This window comes from Lineus longissimus, chromosome 5 (assembly GCF_910592395.1).
Source record: "Lineus longissimus chromosome 5, tnLinLong1.2, whole genome shotgun sequence".
Taxonomy (NCBI): Eukaryota; Metazoa; Nemertea; class Pilidiophora; order Heteronemertea; family Lineidae; genus Lineus; species Lineus longissimus.
This window is the reverse complement of record NC_088312.1, coordinates 12,702,252-12,724,014: the sequence shown is the minus strand read 5'-3', so window position 1 is coordinate 12,724,014 and position 21,763 is coordinate 12,702,252. Positions and strand designations below refer to the sequence as shown.

The 21,763-nt window shown below is 41.2% G+C and overlaps 1 protein-coding gene across 1 annotated transcript; it reads left to right on the top strand.

Annotated features, from left to right (window-relative positions):
* The first annotated feature begins 994 nt into the window (after positions 1–994).
* Positions 995–21,009, top strand: LOC135488305 (xaa-Pro aminopeptidase 1-like). The gene is made up of 20 exons (XM_064772861.1): positions 995–1,133; positions 1,668–1,756; positions 2,308–2,436; positions 3,109–3,172; positions 4,056–4,160; positions 5,807–6,046; positions 8,696–8,791; positions 9,226–9,307; positions 9,974–10,082; positions 11,038–11,154; positions 11,573–11,659; positions 12,407–12,519; positions 12,983–13,132; positions 14,025–14,085; positions 14,581–14,650; positions 15,410–15,514; positions 16,347–16,418; positions 17,529–17,605; positions 18,220–18,318; positions 19,448–21,009. Exons 1-20 carry the CDS (start codon positions 1,109–1,111, stop codon positions 19,643–19,645), a joined length of 2,088 nt encoding a protein of 695 aa, XP_064628931.1. The 5' UTR covers positions 995–1,108; the 3' UTR covers positions 19,646–21,009.
* The last annotated feature ends 754 nt before the right edge of the window (positions 21,010–21,763 follow it).

Sequence of the window (21,763 nt, the reverse complement as noted above, 5' to 3'; positions counted from 1 at the left end):
AATTATGACTCCCGATGTCATTTTAGCAAAGGCACATTGTAACAAAATGCCATGAATATATAATGTCCATGTCAACTGTGTGGCAGTTGGAAAATAAAAATCCTCAGCTTCATGCTATTTCTGGCCATGCATCGCATGTAGCCCTGACGCAGTGCATGGCATAGACAACGGTACAGAGGTTAGTTTTTGGCGATTGCAACCATCAGTTGATTGTACTATGTCACTCTCTGGTTCACACAACAACATCGGTTATTTCCCCGCAGCTCTCTGTATTGATGCATACCTCGGCCAGGAAGTTCAGTATGGACCAAGTCTGAGGTGCTTCAGAATGAAAATTGATACATGACCTCACTGTCAGGATTTGGTTTCACCAAACATCGGTCGGGCATGTCAGGTGGAGCTATTATTTTTAAAAATCAACATGGCTGTAGCGCAGTAATTACACAAGCCAGGTGAATGAATCCTGGCATATATCGGGTCATTATAAAAAGATCTGATGAGGTGTTATTCATATCTCGTGTAACTTCCCACACAGTGGCTGTTGGACTAAACCTCTGCATCACTTAACCAGATAAGATAAAAATATGGAAATTTCTAGCCACACGAATATCAGCCCACACGGACTGTTTTACACGTATAGCAGATTCGACGTTTTTGTATTGAACGTCGGCGGATACATGATTGGCTGCCACGGATGTGACGTCATCAAAATATCCGCCAAAACTAAACATCATAGCTACATGTGGCAGAAAGTTGGTAAAAACTAAATTCATATTTTCTAGTTATTCAAAATCAAAAATGATTTATTTTTTTGTGTCACGTATAGTATTTAAATCTTTATGGTAGTACAGAAAGTCAGACCAAACATGTCAGGATGTGCACTGTCCTTGGTATATCACTGACCTCTTCATATCACAATCTTGATATGCATTGGTATGTGCAATTCAAACAAAACACTTAATCAAAGAATACATTGTAGTGGATATAATCTCGTGCCGATAGTCGAAGCGTCCGATAGACACAACGCGATTGGGGAACGGCCGGAGTAGACCTAACGCGTCGGATTTGTTCTTGAGGAAGGTATTACTTTCTGGAGAGAGGAAGGAACATGGAGAAGTTTGTTCTGCTGCCAGGTAATTGCTTTTTTATCTTTTTACTGAGTTGAAACTTGGATTGGTTAAAAGGTTGTTGCATATATGCGTATATGTAATATATGTTGGGGATTCTAAGTGCTTCGAAAGAAGAAAGTGAAACTGCGTCGCGTCGGATGTTTCACTGATCTGGTAAGTTATTCATGTTCTGTAACTTCATACATTCGTTGAAGTCTGCATGAACAAAAGCAATCAGATATGGACTAGAAAGATCAGGAGCAGGATTTTCTGTTACTGAGTGTAAGGTTTGTAATTTAATCATCATATGGATATCTCAATCACATCACAAAATGAAATCACACGCCCACCTCATAATTGACAAAATACTTACTGAAAGGATTTCAGACTGTGGTAAAATTGTAAATTCGCGGCGCGGATGATAGCCTCAGCCGCAGCGAGATTATAAACCCCCAAGCCCTGGGAAGCAAACGCTAGCCCCCGATCCAAGATTTCCCCAGGATGGTAGACCCACGGCTGTCTTCTAAAATATCGCCAACTCTTGATTTTCGTTTTCAGTTTTGCTCCTGGGTGTCATTTGCTGTGCTCCACTGACTGAAGGAGCTGGACCGTCCCCTCAAGATAGAGATGTCTGCAAAAGTGGAGCGGTACGTTGCAGCGTGCTTCGAAGCTCGCCAAAGGGTTCACAGCTCGCCGCCCACAGGGTACCCCACCGAGCACGCCTAAACAGGGCGTTATTACAACACCCTATAATAAAGGGTGCCTTGGGGTAGGGTGCGATATGAAAGGGGTGCTATGAATAGGGGTACCATAGCAAATTGGGTACTATACCCTAGGGTGCTATATGAGAAGGTAGGGTGCCATAGGGAAGGGGTGCAATCGATAGCAAATGGGGTGCTATACCATAGGTGGCACTACACAGTGTGGAGCACGGTGTCAAGGGTCAGCGTCAAATAGGGGACGACCGGTATTCGACACTACCGAGAAAAAGTTTTGTTCGGTTGGAATTCGACTCGGATTCGTAACTGAAATCAGTGGTAACCCTTGATGGATGGGGGCTGCTTATTACCTTTACACCTGCATAAGATTACAGTAAAAACGACTCCCAAAATGTCATTATGCGAGTTACCCATTTTGAAAACTAAGCGATAAGGTAGTTCAACATCATGAAGTAAACATTTTGGTATCTCTCTTTCAGACTGCCTCTCCACTGAGAGTGGACACCACCCAGAGGCTGAAAGACCTCCGCGCCGCCATGATCAACAGTGCATATGTCGGTACTGACCTTTTAAAAGGATACATCGTACCTTCAGAGGACGCTCATCAGGTGACAAATAATTTATTCATCAAACTGCTTTAAAGGAGCGATGGAAGCAAATAACTTAATGAATATACAGGGTGAAACGAAAAAAGAAGCAAACGACAATACTTCCATTTTGCACAGCTACCACAAGAGATACCAGTTGATGAAGAGGCTTTCGTAAAGAAGTCTTAATTGGTTTCCTCAGTTAAGCCCCAGAATTGATTTGTTAATTGAAGATTGGAATTACGAAAAATTGGCTCTAGTGCTAAGAATATTGAAAATATTGAACGGAATCGAAATATCTTGGTCTCATTTTTCACCTAGAAATATTCTCCATCCAGCGGTTGGTGTTTGCGTTGAGGGAGGTGGAAGTATGCTTGTCGCTCGTATTTTGGGCCTCCCTTCATAGAGTTTTTGGCAAATTATATTGTTAATGAAAGAAATCAAAAGGTTGATACCATCTTGTTGAAAGATCATAGGAAAATAACGAATTGAAGAAAATAAAAGTATTCATTTGGAATTTACATTATTTCAACAATTTAATTATACATGTACTTAGAAATGGTCCATTTTCATGATATTTAAACACTTTTTTTCTGAGGCGATAGGTTGCTTAATAATCTAATGATTACAATGACTTACGCTCACTGTATTACAACGTATAGACTATATTATATACTTTTTTGTTGTTTACAGAGTGAATACACGAGTGATTTTGACGCAAGGAGAGAATATATTTGTGGTCTCTCGGGCTCTGCGGGTAAGTATACATATAAAATCGGCCTCTGTCAAAATATCTCTGAAATGAACACGGCTGATCATTCTGTATAGAGAGACTTTTATGTGCATGTCTGCGCGTTCTTTGATGCATGGCTTGGGGAGTTTTCGCAAAGCCCCGAAACGTCAATGCGAACGCCTATCCCATTGTTCGGCGTAGTTATCAAGAAATCGAACAATGGGATAGGCGTTCGCGTTGGCGTTTCGGGGGATTTGCGAAAACTCCCTAAAAACGAATGTCTTACGTGTACTCCTAGAATTGCTTCGTCATCATGGGGTAGTCATGTGTAATATGACACATCCCCTAAGACAGGACCTATACGCCAACGTGTTCTCTCTTCAAACGTGTAGATCCTCCCAAAACCAATACCAAAGCTGCAGCAGCCACTGCTTTGCTGTCGACTGTTGCATAACACAAACGTGTTATTATCGAGTTTCCTGATCGTGATAGTTCAACTGTTCGCGGAGATTCGACGGTCTCTTCGACAGGCAGAACGTGTCTTCTCGTGTCACACAGGTCCCGCTGCCGTAACTACCACCCAGACTGTCACTATCGTTGCATTTTAAAACTTTTGAAGTTTTCCTAATGTAATGCAACTTTATTGTATTTTTTATCTCCACTTTGATAGGGTCTTTACCAACGTGTTCTCTTTGATCGACAGGGAAAAGCAAAGTTCCCTCTTCATACAGGGGCAGCTGACATAACTATCACTTACATATAGACTACTCTAGTCACAATATTTGCACTATGAAAACATATTTGAAGTTTTCTCACAATATTTATGACCATGCTAGTTCAACTACTCGAAATTGATTTGAAATTCCCTAAGACAGGGCTCATACCAACGTATTCTCTCTTCACACAGGTACAGCTGCCATAACCACCACCCAGGCTGCAGCATGGACAGATGGGAGATATTTCTTGCAGGCAGACGATGAGCTGGATTGCAACTGGATACTAATGAAGCAAGGTAATTAGCGGAGTACTAATCAGTGTTTACTTTTAAAACAACTTGGTACGCTGTTGAGATTAAGGCCATGCATGCTCTCACCAAGTAACAAGAATAGCGAAAATTTGCTTGGCCCGCTTAGCGGCTACATGATAAAGGGCCTACTGGGGCATAAGATATATTGGTGTTTTAGGCAAAAATGGCTTCCAGCAGGACCGCAACTTCTCCAAACAGGATCATAAAATCATTAAACTGCAATACACAATGCACAAGAACGGGGTGTAACCTTTGGCCTGCCTGAAATTCACAAACCATGTCCAAAACTGCCTTTCAACATTGGTGAAAATCACCTTATTATCAGAGATAAGAATTAGTGTGATACTACAAGTTGCGGCGCATGGTGTCAATCAGGGGTACTAACCTCCTGACTAGGTAAATCTCAAGTTGCTCCTTTAACGTGTTTTAGTCAAATTCGATACACAGGGCATAAGGATCTTTTCTCCTTTTACATGAGTTAATTGGCAGGTTTCGCAACCCTTACGAAGAGGAACGACGACGAAGTGCCAAGTAACGTTGACCGATATTGTATCGCCACGTCGTGAGAAGATTCTGCGTAATATCGCCAATTCCCATTAAAAAGTAGATGAACTTTATAGACGACTTTCTTGAAAATTTCCCGATTCCTCGCTCAAGTAAATCAAGAAAATGATCTATACGAGTGTCGCGTAAATGAATATAACTCGCATATTGGCTTGATGCCAGGGACTCACCGTTTATATTTCGTATTTCCTCGTTCGTAGGGGTTGCGAAACCTGCCTATTATAAGAGCTATAGGCAGGAAGATCGTGAATTTCCCTTGTTCTCGAGGATTGAAAATAGCAAGTAGGGGGTGCATGCACATGGCGTCTTTATTGCATCGGGTTTATGATGGATGGTGGCCATCCTTACAATATCAGGCCATGTCACTCGATGCATACTCACTCCCTCAATGCTCTGATTTGGCGAAACGGGTTTTTTCGCGGCCACCTTAGAGAATGGCGCGGAATTCAACAGGGTCGGAAACATGCGTAAGGTGAAGTCGTGTTGTAGGCCCTGTTTGCAAGAGGATGGGTGGTACGGTTTGCATCAAATAATATAATTTGGCGATATACATGTACTTTACGTTTAGGTTTCGTCAAAGGGGCCTACTCCTTTAACGATAACCGCTTCATGTACACCGCTAACCAATAGAATGACTAAAGGAATTGCACAAAACTTCCCCGAACTACATCCGATGAGTAGCTGAATTGGTTTGATTAGGGTTGCTGCGGCACTTCTTGCTAACATGGCTAATGGCGGAGCTCTCAATATGTGTCCGCTAAGCTTGCGATCTGTTGAAAGTTTTAACTGAGCCTTTACGCAGAGGGGTACCACATATGTTAGTTAGTGTCATGTTTCAAAGTGCTCGTTTATGGATTTCTTTAATAGGGAACTGCATGATGCTAATTTTCTATGTGAGATGGGTTCAGCCAAGAAATACTTATCAAAGTTGGTAGTTTTGAACGTCCCGGTCAAAAATATTAGGCGGGATAATAGGAGTCTCGTGATAAATGCTAAGCTGTGGGAACTGCATCTAAACCGGATATTGTTTGAATAATGTAATATCAGTGATGATATAACGCTTCCAGGTTTAACTGGTGTCCCCTCCATCACCGATTGGTTTGGCAGTGTACTCTCCAGCGGAGACAAAGTGGGCATCGACCCAACCCTCGTCGGTATAAGCAGGTTCCAGAGTTATGAGGAGAAGCTGCAGAAATATGGCATCATCCTTGTTCCACTGGAGAAAAACCTTATCGACGTCATTTGGACCACAGGGAGGCCCGCAAAACAGAAAACAACGATGCTTGTTTTGAAAATGGAATTCGCAGGTATGTACTTTAATTTAGCTACCAATTCAAATGGATTATTTCAGAAGTTTTCATGCAATTGTCTTACATGCAGATAGGAACTATCATCCTGCGATTCAGCCCTTATTGTCCACAAATATACTATCCTTCAAGTATTGTTAACAGCATTCTGTGTGTGTCTTACCAGATTAAAGGACAGATATTCAACAAAATACATATACAGCTGTGTACTCGTTGACACCTTTGACATGTTCGGCACAACCTGTCCACATTTTGCATCCCGTTACGCATGCGCATTGGTCAGTAACCAAGGTAACCAATGCAAAATCAGGAAAACTCCGTCTGACCGCGGTATAGCTGACCATTAAGGAGTATCGTATCTCCCGCGGCCGCAATTTCTTTCCCAACTAGGAAACCAATTAGAAACATTGTGGGTGAGTTAATAATGTCTATAAAAGTCTGAATATTGAAAACAAAGGCTATTACTCCAACTCGAGATTGTTGGTAACAGTAAATGATTTACTAAATAAAAGAATATCTGCACTGCTGGACAGCTTTTTGAATGATTAAAGGGAATTTCGCACGACCAGTGATTCAGCCTGCCTTTGACATCTTTCTTTCGGGCGGTGAATATTCCTGTTTAAAGTCCGGCGCAGATCAGTTGGCAAGATTCGCCATGATGAAGATGTGGACTAATGCATCAATATTGCTTTTATACCGGCTGCCGGGAAAGCCATTGCAGCAGCATTGCTCGTATACGAAAATCGCTTTAAAAAACTCAAGTCCGCGATTTAAAATCAAATCAAATTGTACATGTTCTACTGAGGTTGGTTTAAGTAATTCAAACCATCAATTTAATACGATCATACATGTATGAAAGGGAACAGACAACGAAAAACAACCTATTATTGGCATCTATCATGTCTATAACTCACCCAAAATAATCGCTGTAATGGATGCGAGTTGGGCTGGACTTGAGTCCCGATTTCGGTCTGCATTACAATTCGCACATTAAAAATTTCCATATTCTATAGGACTACGCCCCTGTCTGTCGTTTGTCCTTCAAAAATATTGATTCAAGTTGTATTTCACATTTCAATTTCTGACATGTGTCGATTATCTGGTACAAGTATATATGCATAAGTTTAACTCCAAAGGACTTTGTTGATGTCGTATTTCAATGTAAATAATTACTCGACATAGTTGGCAGTAACTTAAAGTCACTGATATCTAGAATTGACATTAGAGAGGTTTTGATTTTTCAACATAGGTAAACACGAATGCATCTTGAGGATGACAGAGTGTACGTGAATAACCCCAAAATGTAGAGGAATACATATCGGATTTACTCAGGTTTAGAAGGCTTATCTTTGATATATCTTTACAAATAATCCATGCCAACGAATGCTGTGCACTACATGTACATGTACATGGTGTTTTAAAGAAACTCACATGAGTTTTGAACCGGTGTAGAGGTCGGACATATCCGGCCTTATTCTGACGGATTTGGTATACGATATAATAAGAGATTATGAGAGAACCTCACTACATCAAAAGCGCAGCTGCTGCACAAATTTTTGATTGGCATTATTAAGGGCAATTTTACCCAGCTGTCGGCTGCCCAGTCGGTTCCTATTCTACATAAGTAGTTTCCATCAGCAAAATTGCACAAAAAAGGAAGTTCAAAATCTACATGAATTATCACGCTTTTCCGATGTTGACTCCGATTTGACCCGAGTGAAGTCTCCATGCGTCCATCCTTTCCATGTGGAACGATGCACTAGTAAGGTGTTTCCTGGAGCCATTGATCTACACTGTGACGACTTGGTGTAGATATATAGATTTTTCCGACGTCACGCTGATCGCGCTTGACTGCCAGCTATGCGACGATAATGGAAATGATGTTGCGTCGTTTAGCGGGATGACATGAACTTAGCTCTCGGCGTGCCAATCACGTGCCGGATCTTTCGCGTCAGGACTTGTGCGTACTCAAAATAACGAATAACGCGTTTTACTATACTATCTAAGAGCTGAAACAAAATTGGAAAAGCATCAAACACATTCAGAAAAATAGTTTACTGAGGAGCCAAAAGAAGAACAAACACACGGCAGTAAAAAGCCGTCCATTCCGTTACAGTATCTGACTTGGAACAAAGTGTAGCTATGACCACACCGGCATCGAAAGTGTCAATATCGCGGTGAGAAACCGCTGAAGGGGATAAGGTTTGTCTTTTAAGACTATCCCGTTCAGATGACAACAAGACGAAAATACATAATGATTCTCAAACAAACTTACCTACTGTTATCGTCAAATGAAATATGAGATTCAGGCTATCTGTAACAAGTTGTAAGTTGCCTATAGCCCTTTTCAAGAACTGTACACAGCATGACTGTAGTTTTTACCCTTCTATCGCCTTTGCACCGCCCACGAAAAAGTACATGTACCTTCTTAATGATTAAATATTCCTGTAGCTCAGACTAAAACGCTGAGCTAGATTTGCTCAACTAAACTCACGACTATGTAGCGTTCTTTACAGAAACTCGTGTTGTGGAGTTCCATAGTAATGACTCTTTTGGACCTTTTCATTCACGCTAGATCTGATAACGAGTGAAGTGCGGGAAATAATGGGGCATCGTATTGAGCAGGCGACATGTTTTCAATTTTACCAGGTAAAACATGGCAAGATAAGGTGAAAGACGTCAGAAAGAAGATGACAGAAAAATCAACCGATGCTGTGATAGTGACTGCACTAGATGATGTGGCGTGTAAGTATAGAAGAGCAGAAAGAGGGAGAAAGGGAAGCTACATGTAGTATCGGGTCTTAGGTTATCGTGGTCGAAAAATGCGAAAGGTATATACTGTAGAAGTTGAAATAAGTGGCCGTCTAGGGCAATGAGAATATTCCTATATTTCGATTTTCTTCTTATAAATTGCAAAGAAGGCGAAGCAAAGTTCAGCCATCAAGAATTCTTAATGAGGCTTCGTTGGCGCATAGAGCATAAACTGTAAAGGGCGGTTCATTCTAAATCCAGATGTTTTAGAATGTTGCGCAAAAAGAGGGCGGAGGCGAAGCGGGAGCCAGAAAGGTGCACAAACAAGGTAAATTCATTGAGGAGACAGGACATTGTCTTCATGTTTTTTAAGCTCACTAATGATATCATAACAATTTGGAACATGCAGACTTTTGTTATATTTTCAGGGTTGTTCAACATGCGAGGTTCAGATGTGCCGTACAACCCTGTTTTTAACTCCTACGCTGTTATTACAAGTGATAAAATACAGTAAGTCTCACTAAGACTCGCAGACAAAAGTGTCCATGCATGGATCGCTGATGGGGAGAAATCATCAGTGAATAGATGATGGAGAATCCCAATCATCGATCCATGGATGGAACCCATGGTTGTAGCCACCAACGCCCATCACTGATCAACAATAATCCGTAATAATTGTTTCGACGGGCCATCAAGGAATTTTTTAGAATTGAACTATTCTTATTTTCAAGAATTCTAAAGTCTGTTACTCAAATGGGTTTATACTTAGCCGCATTCGTGCAATTCCATGTAACCCACCATCAGTCGGCCTCTGATAGAATTCCCATCAATTAACCATCCATAGGCCAATAGTTGACTACCATGGGCTATCATAGAATCTATGATGGGATCCGTATGTAAATATTAGCTTGTGATATTCATCATAGGTCCATGAATGGGCCAGTCAATGATCCAGGCACGCACGCGTTCACATGTGTACCAAAGACGCAGACACCGTTTCCTCGGAAAATATCATCAACAATATGCACGAACAGAAGAAAAAAAATCAATGAGTGAAGCATCAGTTACCGATGTCATCATTTAATGAGTTGATACTTCTTCGCGACCATAAAATACAAGTGATCATTGCTGAAAATACCAAAGGTGTGTTGCTTTTAACATTCATTCATCTTTCAGCTTGTTCATAGAAAACCCGAGTTATAAGCTAGTCCAAAATGTAGTTACGCACCTTGGTACGAAAGCAGATGGAAGTTGTGATGTTGGGGTAGCAACTGACTGTGTACAGGTAAGAGCAAGATGATCACGCAAAAGCAAGATTTCTAACAAATAGAAGATGCCAAATTTCGCTATGGGCCAGCCCGATTACACTGTTTAAATGTTGGAATTTCCTCAACGCTTTTTAGAATTTCGCGGTCTTGGGTCAAAATGCAAAATCAACGAGCGAGTACAATCTACATATTGATTTCATCATTAGAAATCCACCCGTTAACATGATTAGTGAAATATGTTCGAACAAATAGCGGAACGAAAAGTTTGTGATTTCAGTAGAGTTGACCCCTCACAGATCTCGTAGTTCCGTGTTCGTAAGATTTTCTTTTCCCCTTAGTGCTGAATTTGCATGGAAGTTATGTTTTCGCTACCTGTTGTCGCAAAAGCGTCCTTTCTGAAGAAGACTTCAAACAAGTTACAGGACTGGTCACTCTGCTAAAAAGGCGAAGAGAAGCTACCAACAACTATGCCTTGAGGATGCGCGTATTTTCCGAATGGCGAACTGAATGCGGTGACAAATCGACAAGATATTAGGAGGCCTTCCTATGCCACGATACAATCACTGAATAATGAATGATGGATGATGAGTAAAGGCATTGATACCGAACTTGAGATATTGGTTGTCTCGCCAAAACCGCTCGTGTGGAGCTAAAAAACGCCGCGGTTTTGGCCAATATAACGAATAACGTGGTTTTAAATGTTTATAAAGGGCTTCCATAGTTTGCACCACCCAAGCGGTTATGGTTGCCTAACCGTAACCGCTGAATTCAAAACGAGGCCTCATTGGTGCATAGTGCATTTACACTTCAATGTTCTGTTCATTCTGAACTCAGCTGATTTAGAATTATTAATAATGTGTTGAAACTGCACTACCTTTGTCAAAAACGGCTGTCAGACAAGAGACATGTTCTAATCATCATTGGCCTTATGACATTAAGTGCCCCAACGTTTTCCATCAATGACTTTTTTAGGTTCACGAATACACCACAACACTCGAGACCCTCAAGTCTTTCAACAGTGACTCCAGCTTGAACAAGATTTGGATAAGTCCATCGTCAAGCTACGCCATCTACAATGCTATCAACTCGGTAAGGAAATTGCCTGTTTATATATTTGAAGTATTTTTATGCGCAAGACATGCAATGTAGATACGCAGCCCAGGAAAAACGCCCCTCTCGTAAAAGTTTGATATCTGAAAGACGAATCATCCCACAACTTTCAAATTAGACATACTCGGATCTATATGTTGATACACAATTTGTAAATGTACACTGCCCTGAGTAATTTCATCTGGTACTTTCCACCTCTTCTACACGCACTCTGCATTATAGGCACTCTATACACTCTCTACCCATGCAGTACAAGTTCATTAGACACTGTGCATCACTTCTACATGCCCTGTACGTGCACACAGTTCAAATTTCATCAGCACTATTCATCATACACGCACTCTGCAAAATTTCACCAGCACTATTCATCATTTCGTTTTATTCTGCATCATTTCAGACAAAGCGTGTGATGGACTATACTCCAATCGACTCGATGAAAACGGTGAAGAATCCAATAGAACGAGATGGGATGAGGAGAGCTCATGTAAGTCGAAACGGCAGTCTCATTCCGTTTTTGCCCCTTTTTACCTCGCAGTTAAGTTCGCTCGCGCCAAGACCTATATTCCTTTTGTTCTACTGTCTTATGATTAGGTTATCGGAGCAAATTTTGATATCATCGACTCCCTTCGAAACAGCTTTCAATGAGGTCGATAGGCTAAACGCATGCATGAATGGTAAATTAAGAGTTATGCAGTGGTCAATGTAAACCCTGTGTATTGCCTTCCTACTCAGGGTTCACCAATCATGTAGGGAAAAAAATCTCGAGTACTGAGCCAACAGATTCTTTCTACCGTCACCTCTCTGTAAAAAGAAGAAAAAAACACTTAACTGGGCGATTACAAGCCAGTCCCTTCATCACTTTGAATATAACATTTCTTCTAAATCGGTCAATAATTCGAGGAAAATACGTGGGCCCCGGGCGATTTCAAGTACTGGATGAGTTGAAGAGGTGAAGAGAACGGAGTGGCATTTTGGCGATTGCATGGATATCGCGTTTCCTGATGCTAAAAATGCTATGAAGCAGGGTGTCATTACTTTTTGGTACGCCTTGAAACAATTATGATAAAAAAGAATAAATTTTAATTGATGAAGGCAAATTTAAGAAAAAATAGACTTGACTTGACGACGTCATAACCAGAGAAAAAACCCACCTCATTCTCGTTCTCGGATCAAAATCTGAACCCAATTGCCGTTTGTAATCCGTTGAAAGGTTTGGGTTCGTTCTTTTCAGTTGAAAGATGCAGTGGCTTTGATCGACTTTGTTCAAATGTTGGAGAAGTCCGTTCAGAATGGTGACTACTGGACAGAGCTGTCGGCTGAGGCAACGTTGGAGGGCTACAGAAGGTAAAGTCGAACGGTTTTCTCGATGAGACGTTCTTCATCGTCAGGCATTATTGTCAGGAGGACATTCTCATCTTCACTTGGCATAGCTAGTTAGAATTACACTCACTGATAGTAGTTCAGAGAAAAATGTTTAATACATCTTGGCGCACACAAGTAGTCCAAACATGATAGATTAATTTGGTAAGGTTCAAGAGTGATCAAGTATGGCATCGAAAATTGGGTACATCTACACTTAATGTGTGTGGCCTTGCTTCATGGAACACCATCAACCTCCAAACCTGAAGTCGGTACAATAATAAATTAAACCTGGGCGTATCATTTATAACCCTGAATTACCCTTTTACTGTACCATTTATCATGAAAAAATACATGTTATTCTTCAACTATTATAAAGCAAACAGGTGAACACTTACAGACGCACTAACAGGTGAAAAACCAACAGATTTTCCTTAACTATTTCCAGGGCCCAGAAAGACAACATGGGTCTAAGCTTCCACGCGATCTCAGCGTTTGGTTCAAATGGTGCTGTGATTCACTACGAGTCTTCCAATGCTACGAACAAACAGATTACAACCGGTGGAGTATATCTCCTGGACTCAGGTGGCCAGTATTTGTACGTAAATGTAACGTAAAATGCGCAGACATGTTGCACGCATCAGTATAAAGGGGTCTCTATATCATGAACAGTGCGTTAACTCAATTGGCTTCTCCCTGGCGTTAAAGGGACAACTTGGGCGTGGCATTTTTTCCTGGCCAGGGGGATATTGACCCTGCTTCCCGCCATGCACCGCCACTTGCAGTAACAAACTAATGCCGAGTTTTAATAATGATTTTTACTAGGGCTGCGAGGCAGTTTTGGACATGCCATGCGAATTTCAGGCAGGCCAATTGTTGCACCCCTACTCTAGTGCATTGTTTATTGCAGCCAAATGTCTTTTGAATTATCCTGTTTGGAGAAGTCACGGTCCCGTGGGAGCCATTTCTGTGCCGAAAACCAACAGAGCTGATGCCCAAAGTGTACATTTGAATACTTTTCCCGGGTGTATACTGACAATGGATACGTTCCCCGTCTATTACAATAATGACACTGGTTTCACCGATCCAACACGCTGCTTCTCAGTGTCCATTTGAAGCTAGTTGATATGCACGTTCTATTTGATATATGTAGACACTTGGTCAGCGACACGTCATGGTCCGGCTTGGAATTTGTTCCGATGTTCATTTGATATTAATCAACCGACATTAGATCAGCGAGGCTATTGAGTGTACAGTCCTGGTGCCACATGTTGGCGTCGTCACTATCATATCCGCCAGGGCACACGCGGCCTTTCAGAACTGAAAAATAAAATTTGTTGAAGGGTATGAATAAAATGACACTCAGTCCGCTTAAAAGCTTTCAACTGTGTTGCTGAAAAAAAAGATTCTTTATAAATATATGTCACGCCATATTACTTCGTACGACGGCAAATTTTTATTTTTTGAAATATTACTTTACTTCGTTTTAGAGATGGCACAACTGATGTAACACGTACATTCCATTTTGGGACTCCAAATGATTTTGAAAAGGTAAGATATTCAATATTCAAAAGCGTTTTGTCCTTGCTGAAACGTTCACGCTCTGATGATGTTTATACATTGAAGCTTAATTGTGGCGTAGCTGTAAATGTACCTGTTTAGTGAGAGCCCCAGCAGTGACACATTCTGAAGGAAACATTTGTTTTACGATTCTCCCCAATAGATTTTGGTCAGTAAAAATAATTATTTTCAAAGCAACCATCATGACCAGTAACACAATTACGGTAATATCAAACGATCAAGAGTTCCGTGTAAAAATAGAACCTAAAGAGTATCTGATATTATTATATTATATGATATACTCATTTATTCATTAGTTTTATTCAGATTTTGTTTAAATGTTTAGCTGTGATTCATTTACATTACCGAGGTCGGGGCACATATTGAGCCAATAGGCCTACAGAGTGGCCGGACGTTTCCACAACTCTTGTACGGTGTGATATTCCCATGCAGGTCTATTTATTTAGCTTGTCTCGTTTTCTCCAGGAAGCGTACACCCGCGTCCTCATGGGCGCCATCGAATTAGCCTCTGCAGTCTGGTCGGCTGGTGTATTCGGTAAGTTTAAAAATACACACAATTTATGAGACTGAATCTAGGTGCAGTCTCCGGTCCTCGAGTGGGTGATATCAGCGACTTGTAAAAACTAGAATAGCCAATATGCGGTCCTTTATTCGCGTGTGACTTCGAAACTGGCGGAGACCAGGTGCCGAGTATACACTCCGGACGCATCGGCCCGGCCTCGTCCTGTCGCCCTAGGACGACGCAATGGACTGCCCAGGGAGTCTAGTGCCGAGGAGAGCGGGCGACTCGGTATTCTTGCTGTCTACCAAACCAATCATCTGGTAAATCGATACATCAACCTTACTCAGAAATTCAACATTTGAATCCATACAGTAAACTGGCAAATTTTGGAGGCGTTTTATTTTTCGCGCATTAGAAAATAACAGAGAATCGCGAAACTAAAAAACGCGAAGAATATTTTCTGCTTTGAAAAACTGAAAGAAATTTCGTAGGTGAGAAAATAAATCCCACTGAAATAAAAATCGTGAAAACTTTTTTTATGAAATTATCGCAAAGGACAAGCAGTTATAGCATTGAACCAAATGTGCTTGCATTAAAACAAATATTGAAAATGTCAGATTTTCATTCATCGGCATGCTTGGTTCACGGATGATGCATGCACTTCTGGACTCGTGCCGTCAAGAATACTCTGACTATAAGAAGGGGCAGTGCCGGGCAATTCCACACAAATCCGAATATGGCAGGAAGATATTTTGTTTTAAAGATAAAATTTTGGAAATATCTACTCTTCAGGCCGCGGGATCTCTGCACTCGCGCGAAGCGCTCTCTGGCGTGTGGGACTGGACTATAGGCATGGTACTGGCCATGGCATCGGCATGTTCCTCAACGTACATGAAGGTAAGTATCTGCAAAGAAGTGATAAAGACCTGTCTTTATAACTTGGTGTCAAGAAATGAATAAGTCAATGTAATGGGGTTTGATCGCATAGTTTGGGTCTCAAAAGTATTGTTGCAGAAATCATTTTCGTCAAAATCGTCTTTTCCGCGGGGCCGAGGGGCCTCCATGATCGGATGATTTCGACGACTTTTGGCCGATTTGTATTCGGTAGGGCGCCGATAGGGTGTAATCAACGTGTAAGTTGGTCTTCAGCCATGGATATAGAGGATCAGAGGCGATCTGTCGATACTGTACTTTGTGAGGTGTTATTTTTGCTGACCTGCATAGGCACCAGGCCAGGCATGCCATGTGCACAGAAGGATAACCGCTTTTATGTCTCATTCGTACGACGATATTAATTTACAATTAATTTTCTACATGCATGTGTACACATGTAGTCTGTGTGATTATCATTTGAAATCTTTGCATACAGGTGTCAGGTTGACATACTGATTTACTAAACATAGCTAGTGACATGTCTTTCTTTATACGGTTGTTTTAACCATATCCAAACAGTACCCCATATCCAATCCATGGAGGATGCGTTGGTGATCAGTGTTCTCAGTCATCGCTCCCTGATCGGTCGTTTTGTTGCGTTCTTTAACAGAAGACCCTTGATTTATTCATCGATTTACAAGAATTGAATTGGGATATACCAATCGGATAGTCAATGACAGTACCGTTCATTGATTGCTAAACAAGGTGCCAACTGACATGACTGATAATCATTTAGTGAAACTGTATAATAGGAACCTAAGATTTCAGACATACTCATCGTGTTCTTTTCATTTAGGTCCAGCGAGCCTCTCCACAGCTTACAGAAAACACGATAAAACTCTTGAAGAAGGAATGTTCTTCTCAGACGGTACGTCATTCATAGTGAATTGAGAACTGAGGCCAAGCAGGATATTATGATTTATTTGCTCTTTAAATGAAGCTGGGTAATCTTTGATATAATTGACTCTATCGGACCAATTGATATACTTTTATATGCACGCATACATCACGCCATTGTGGGGTCCGAGTCTGTGGACAAACGGTTGGTTTAGTTTGTCTCCGATATGGCTCCTTTGATATTGCATTAGATTTTCATTGCAATTCAATCTTTCGGCCCATGCAATTCAAAGTATAGCCCATTTGAACCTGCCGGCGCCACGGGTATAATGCTAGTCTGTGATATAATGTAGGTGATATCCATACGTTGTCCTGCCGATCACATGAAAGCGTACACTGACCGGGAGTTGAACCCACTATACCTCAATTTTCGAGGGGCAGTCGTTAATTTCGCCAATCGGTATGTACACTGCGCTACAAACCAGACTGCCCATTTATAGGAATGAACCCAGGCACGGCATGGTTGTCAGAAGAATCTGCAAAGTCTTGGTCGATGTATAGATGTGAGACTAGGCTATACTCTAAAACATCTAGATTTATAATGACACAGTGTAAACGCACTATGCGCCTACGTGCCTCATTTTTAATTCAGCGGTTATGGTTTATAGGCAACCATACCCGCTTGGGTTGGTGTAGAATGTGGAAGCTGACAAAAAACATTTAAAACCAAATTTTTCGTTGTTCAATTTGAGATATTTTAGATTATAAATTGATACCACATTGTCGGTAGTGATTGTCTCGCCAAAACCGCTCGTGTGGAGCTGAAATGATGGCTCCCTCGATTTTGGTCTACATTTTAGCTCAACCCTCGCGGTTTTGGTGAGACAACTTATACCCTAAGTTCGGTTTTTTAACGCATGGTATCCAACAAGCGGTTCACGTTCAAACCCTTAAGTCTATACCCAGGTATTCGATTTAGAGCCGGGGCGTTTGAACCCCAAGGCTACGCTGACCACGAAGAAAGACATTGCATGTCAAACGCTCGTTGAATTGTCTATGTGGGGTTTGACCTTTAAACTGCCTGGATATTTACTTAAAAGACAAATAATTTAATCGTATTTTTCTCATCCCATACATCCAGAACCAGGTTACTATGAAGCTGGGAAGTTTGGCGTCCGATTAGAAACGATCGTCATGGTTGCAAAGGCAGAGACTCCGGTATGAGCCGTTCAAAGGAAGGCCTACAATGCTGGTCACTGATAATAATACGCAGTGTTAAGATGGTCCACAAACGGGACTGCGATATGTTAGCTTGCGCATATTGAACCTCATTATATTACAATAGGCATTTCGACAAGAATTATGGGACGAATCTCCAGTCACCCAATCAACATATTGATGGATTATTTGCTCCAAAAATAATGTGCTTTAGGTGGAATCTTTTTCAATCTCCATGGACACCTGGCGCACCAACACCTCTGCCAAACAAGGGTCATCGCAAGTAGAGGTTGTGTATTGCTCAGAATTTTATCGCAAAACTCGCCTGCTTAGTTTCTGCTTTGAGCGCCGACTGGCGACCCTAATGCAGTACTGGTCAAAAGTAGCATCCCTCGACACGGGCACAAAATTAGCTCAACTTGCATGCGCCATAACAGCAAATCTGTGTCTTAAGCATGACAGAGTAACTCACTTCACTTTCAGAAACTAAAATTTTAACTGAAAATAAATGCTTCTTCGGGCAACGCCACAAATAGAGGCGGGCAGGGATGAGCGCGTTTTTATTTTTACCAGGCCTAATAATACCAGTTGTTTTTCTATGCTTTATATTTCAGTACAACTTTGGTGGAAGGGGTTACCTCATGTTCGAGCCCATCTCTCTTGTTCCATTTGAGAAAAACCTCATCAATTTGGATCTCATGACTGTGCAACAGGTAAGTCCTGCCATCTAGTGATCAGAATTTGAAACAAACCAATGATTACATCATCGTTCATGGTTGAACTTGTATATACTGTATATAATCTCAGACATCCAGGTTTCGTAGATTTTTCTATAAATTTGTCCGTCACTGGAAAAAACAAACTTACAAGGGGCAAAGCCTACGTTTCGCCAGTGTCCACACTGGCTTCATCAGGGCAAACTGCGCTGTTCGAAGGGAGTCTCGTAAAATGGTTGCATCCCCGACAGGAATAATGGGCCAGGTCAATGATTGTCGATTTCGTTTTGTACGAGCGGTCTTTAAAGTCCTCACAAATCACGCAATTTACATGAACCTCGAGTCCTTTTTTTAACACTTCATACATGTATCTACAGAGTACATTGACATGTCATGAATTCGAACTTTCATATAGAGCAGAGGGTGAAATTGCCATGTAAGATGTTCTCTCTTCCTTTCTGCCCCCAACTCAAAAGTCTTAAAAATGTACATAGCCTATTATCGAGGAGCTCATTTCCTTTCAAAGTTTGATTTATTAAAGAATGAACATTCTGATCTATAATTGCATAGGATTGTTTTCGATGCAGAATGTAACAATGACTATAACTGTATTGCGTTGTTCCACCTCTAGCATCCTCGCGTAACAAGTGTTTTTTAATACACTCAACAGGGTTTTTTTTAAATATGACGTAGTGCGAAAAAAACCTCAGTTCAAGGATGCACCACTAGAGGCAAAACTATTGAAGATTAATACTGGGCACCAGATTGGTAGAAGTTCAAGATCTTATCTAAGAACCTTACAAGAATCAATTAAAAAATGCACATGTAAGGCAAATCGATACAACTACATGTATAGCCGAGGCACGTCTGGAGTGTGTGTATGTATGTATGTGTAGTGCCAGCTAACTTCTACACTGAAGGGGCTATATAATCATACCACATTACCTAATGAATACACGGGGCAAAACTGAACGAGACCTTAACAAATAACCTTTAAAAATCTTATCGCAATCTTTTGCCTGGAATCCGTTTCTCATTGCTTCTCATTGCTTCCCTTTGGCTGCACCATAGAGATGATCATTGCTAAAACATGTGGTCATAGTTTCACTGCTTCTATTCGTTACAGAAAGGGTGGTTGAACAACTTCCATAAACGATGCCTTGAAGTAACTGGAGCAGAGCTGAAACGCCAGGGGAAGACTGATGCTTACAAGTGGCTCCAGTCGAGGACAAAACCCATTCCAGAATATGTCAGCTCATCCAATTGTATCAATGCGTCCGTCCTGCTATCGCTGCTGTCCTTCGTTTACGCAAGGCTTTTATAATTGACCAGGTGTGGAATATGGAAAGAGGTATCGTGGGGCCCGAACCCAACATGGTTTTGAGGGAAAACGAGTTAAATCAAAGCCCTTCGTCATACCAGATTGAACATTTGAATTTGTCCAAAGGTGTAGATCGTCTGTTTTGGCGTTTACCCCACGGTATCCTTTGCTATTTTGAATTCCACTCCCCGATATCGACGATGATCGTTTTGTCAAAACTATGAAGTCAACTGATTTGTACTTACATCCAGGACATGTAGAACACCCGGAGATTAATCAGAGAGCGAACGACATCGCTGCCCAATTCTGTATATACACATATACAATATGTAGCACGTTGCTAGCAGCATCGAATTGTACACTCATAAAATAAAAATAAAATTCAGCGAAATCAAACACTCTTATAGGGTTTTTCGACACAACACATATATGCACCGGAGAGTTTTTCAGCGAGAAATGAAAAACAAAACTACCAGCTAGAGTTGTTTTTTTTAGTCCAGAACCAACGGGGATTTTTATTATGCCAAAAAGACAGTAGGCCTATGGGCTGCTCATTAACGCTGGTCGAAAACCTGACACAGTTTTACTTATGTGGACTCTGTTGCAACGACCGACTCGGTCGCGTTTTCACAACCCAGAAATGGAACATTCTGTCTTGATATTTATCGAGCGCATTAAAACATCATCTTTGGGTGAAACTTATCAGTCTTTGTCCAAATGATCGCAAAAACTTTTTGGCAACCTTGTGTATCCCTGTTTAGTTTGTAATAGAATGTTCCACAGGGAAAATACTTCCCAACAGCTCGACAAGCAGTCATCTACTTTTCTTAATTGCCGCGGATAGATACGGCCCATCCAACTGTTACATCATAGCTTATGTCGTAAACCGATTGACAAATTAAAATTCAGATGGAAATTCAAAGCAGCGTGGTTACAATGTTTTATTTCTAAGCCTCGTTTCGACCACAGAGGTTGGCGAGACAACCAAAACCTCTTTGGGTGGTGTGAAATGTGCCAAAAGCAGATTTTCGGTAGATTCTTCCTCGCATGTATCAAATTTGAGGTGCTTTGTTATGGAAATAGATATCTCATTGGAGGTATTTTTTGTCTCACCAAACACCTTGTCCCAAACATATTGCTTGCTGTTTGGTGTCCGTTCACATTTTTGCTTCAACTTACCAATGTTTGTTGAGACGGCCACTACGTACCTCCAGTTTGCTACATGTAGCAATTGCTTCTTAAACTCCATACTAAGAGATGATAAACACGGTTTTCCATCTTTCTGAGCATAGGCCTACGAATTAATTTTTTGTGATTAAATTTCCGATCTCATTAAAAATCTTCAATGAATAAATAAAAACGCAAAACCCTCTTGTAGTGTGTTCTTGTTTACATTTTTACTGCCTTTAATTCACCGAAATTTTATTCAATTCGATTTGGCCCTTCAATTTGCCATGTTTTGATACACCATGTATGATTTTGAAATGAGTTCGTGACACCATGCGACAAGGACTGTTCTGTGTAATTGGTTCTGCACTAATGTCTGTGCTGCGAACGTCTTTAATGACACTATAGTTTTGGCGTAGTTCGTTAAACAGTTTAATCCACTTAATGATCCTCTATTTCGACGTGGCCCACCGACCTGATATTTGCACAAGGTGTATGCAAAACTCTATCCAACATGTTTACAAACTTGGACACTTTTTGTGCCTCCACTTCCCAGATTTACAACTTTCAAGACGGGTGGATCTTTTTTCTGAATGGCCCGATATATATAATACTAGTACATGTATAATTATGCCAACATGGAGAGACAGCTGGCGGTCGATTTTATTGTCATATTACAAACAATGGTCACAGCCGGTCTGGCCGCCGACAAACAATGTATTATACACCTCAGGATGAGACAGTGACAGCCTGAGCCTATGCTTCCGTTTACACTTGGCGTCATATACACGAGGCAACACCCGGACTGGGCTGATACCATAAATGGTTGAACGCCATATCACACAGGTGCAATACATGTACATCCGTAGATATTGTTGGTAATCTGTAGTTTCCGGAAAGCTGGAAGACCTGAAAGTACCGGAAAGTGCCGGGAATCCTCTAGGTTTTCATAAA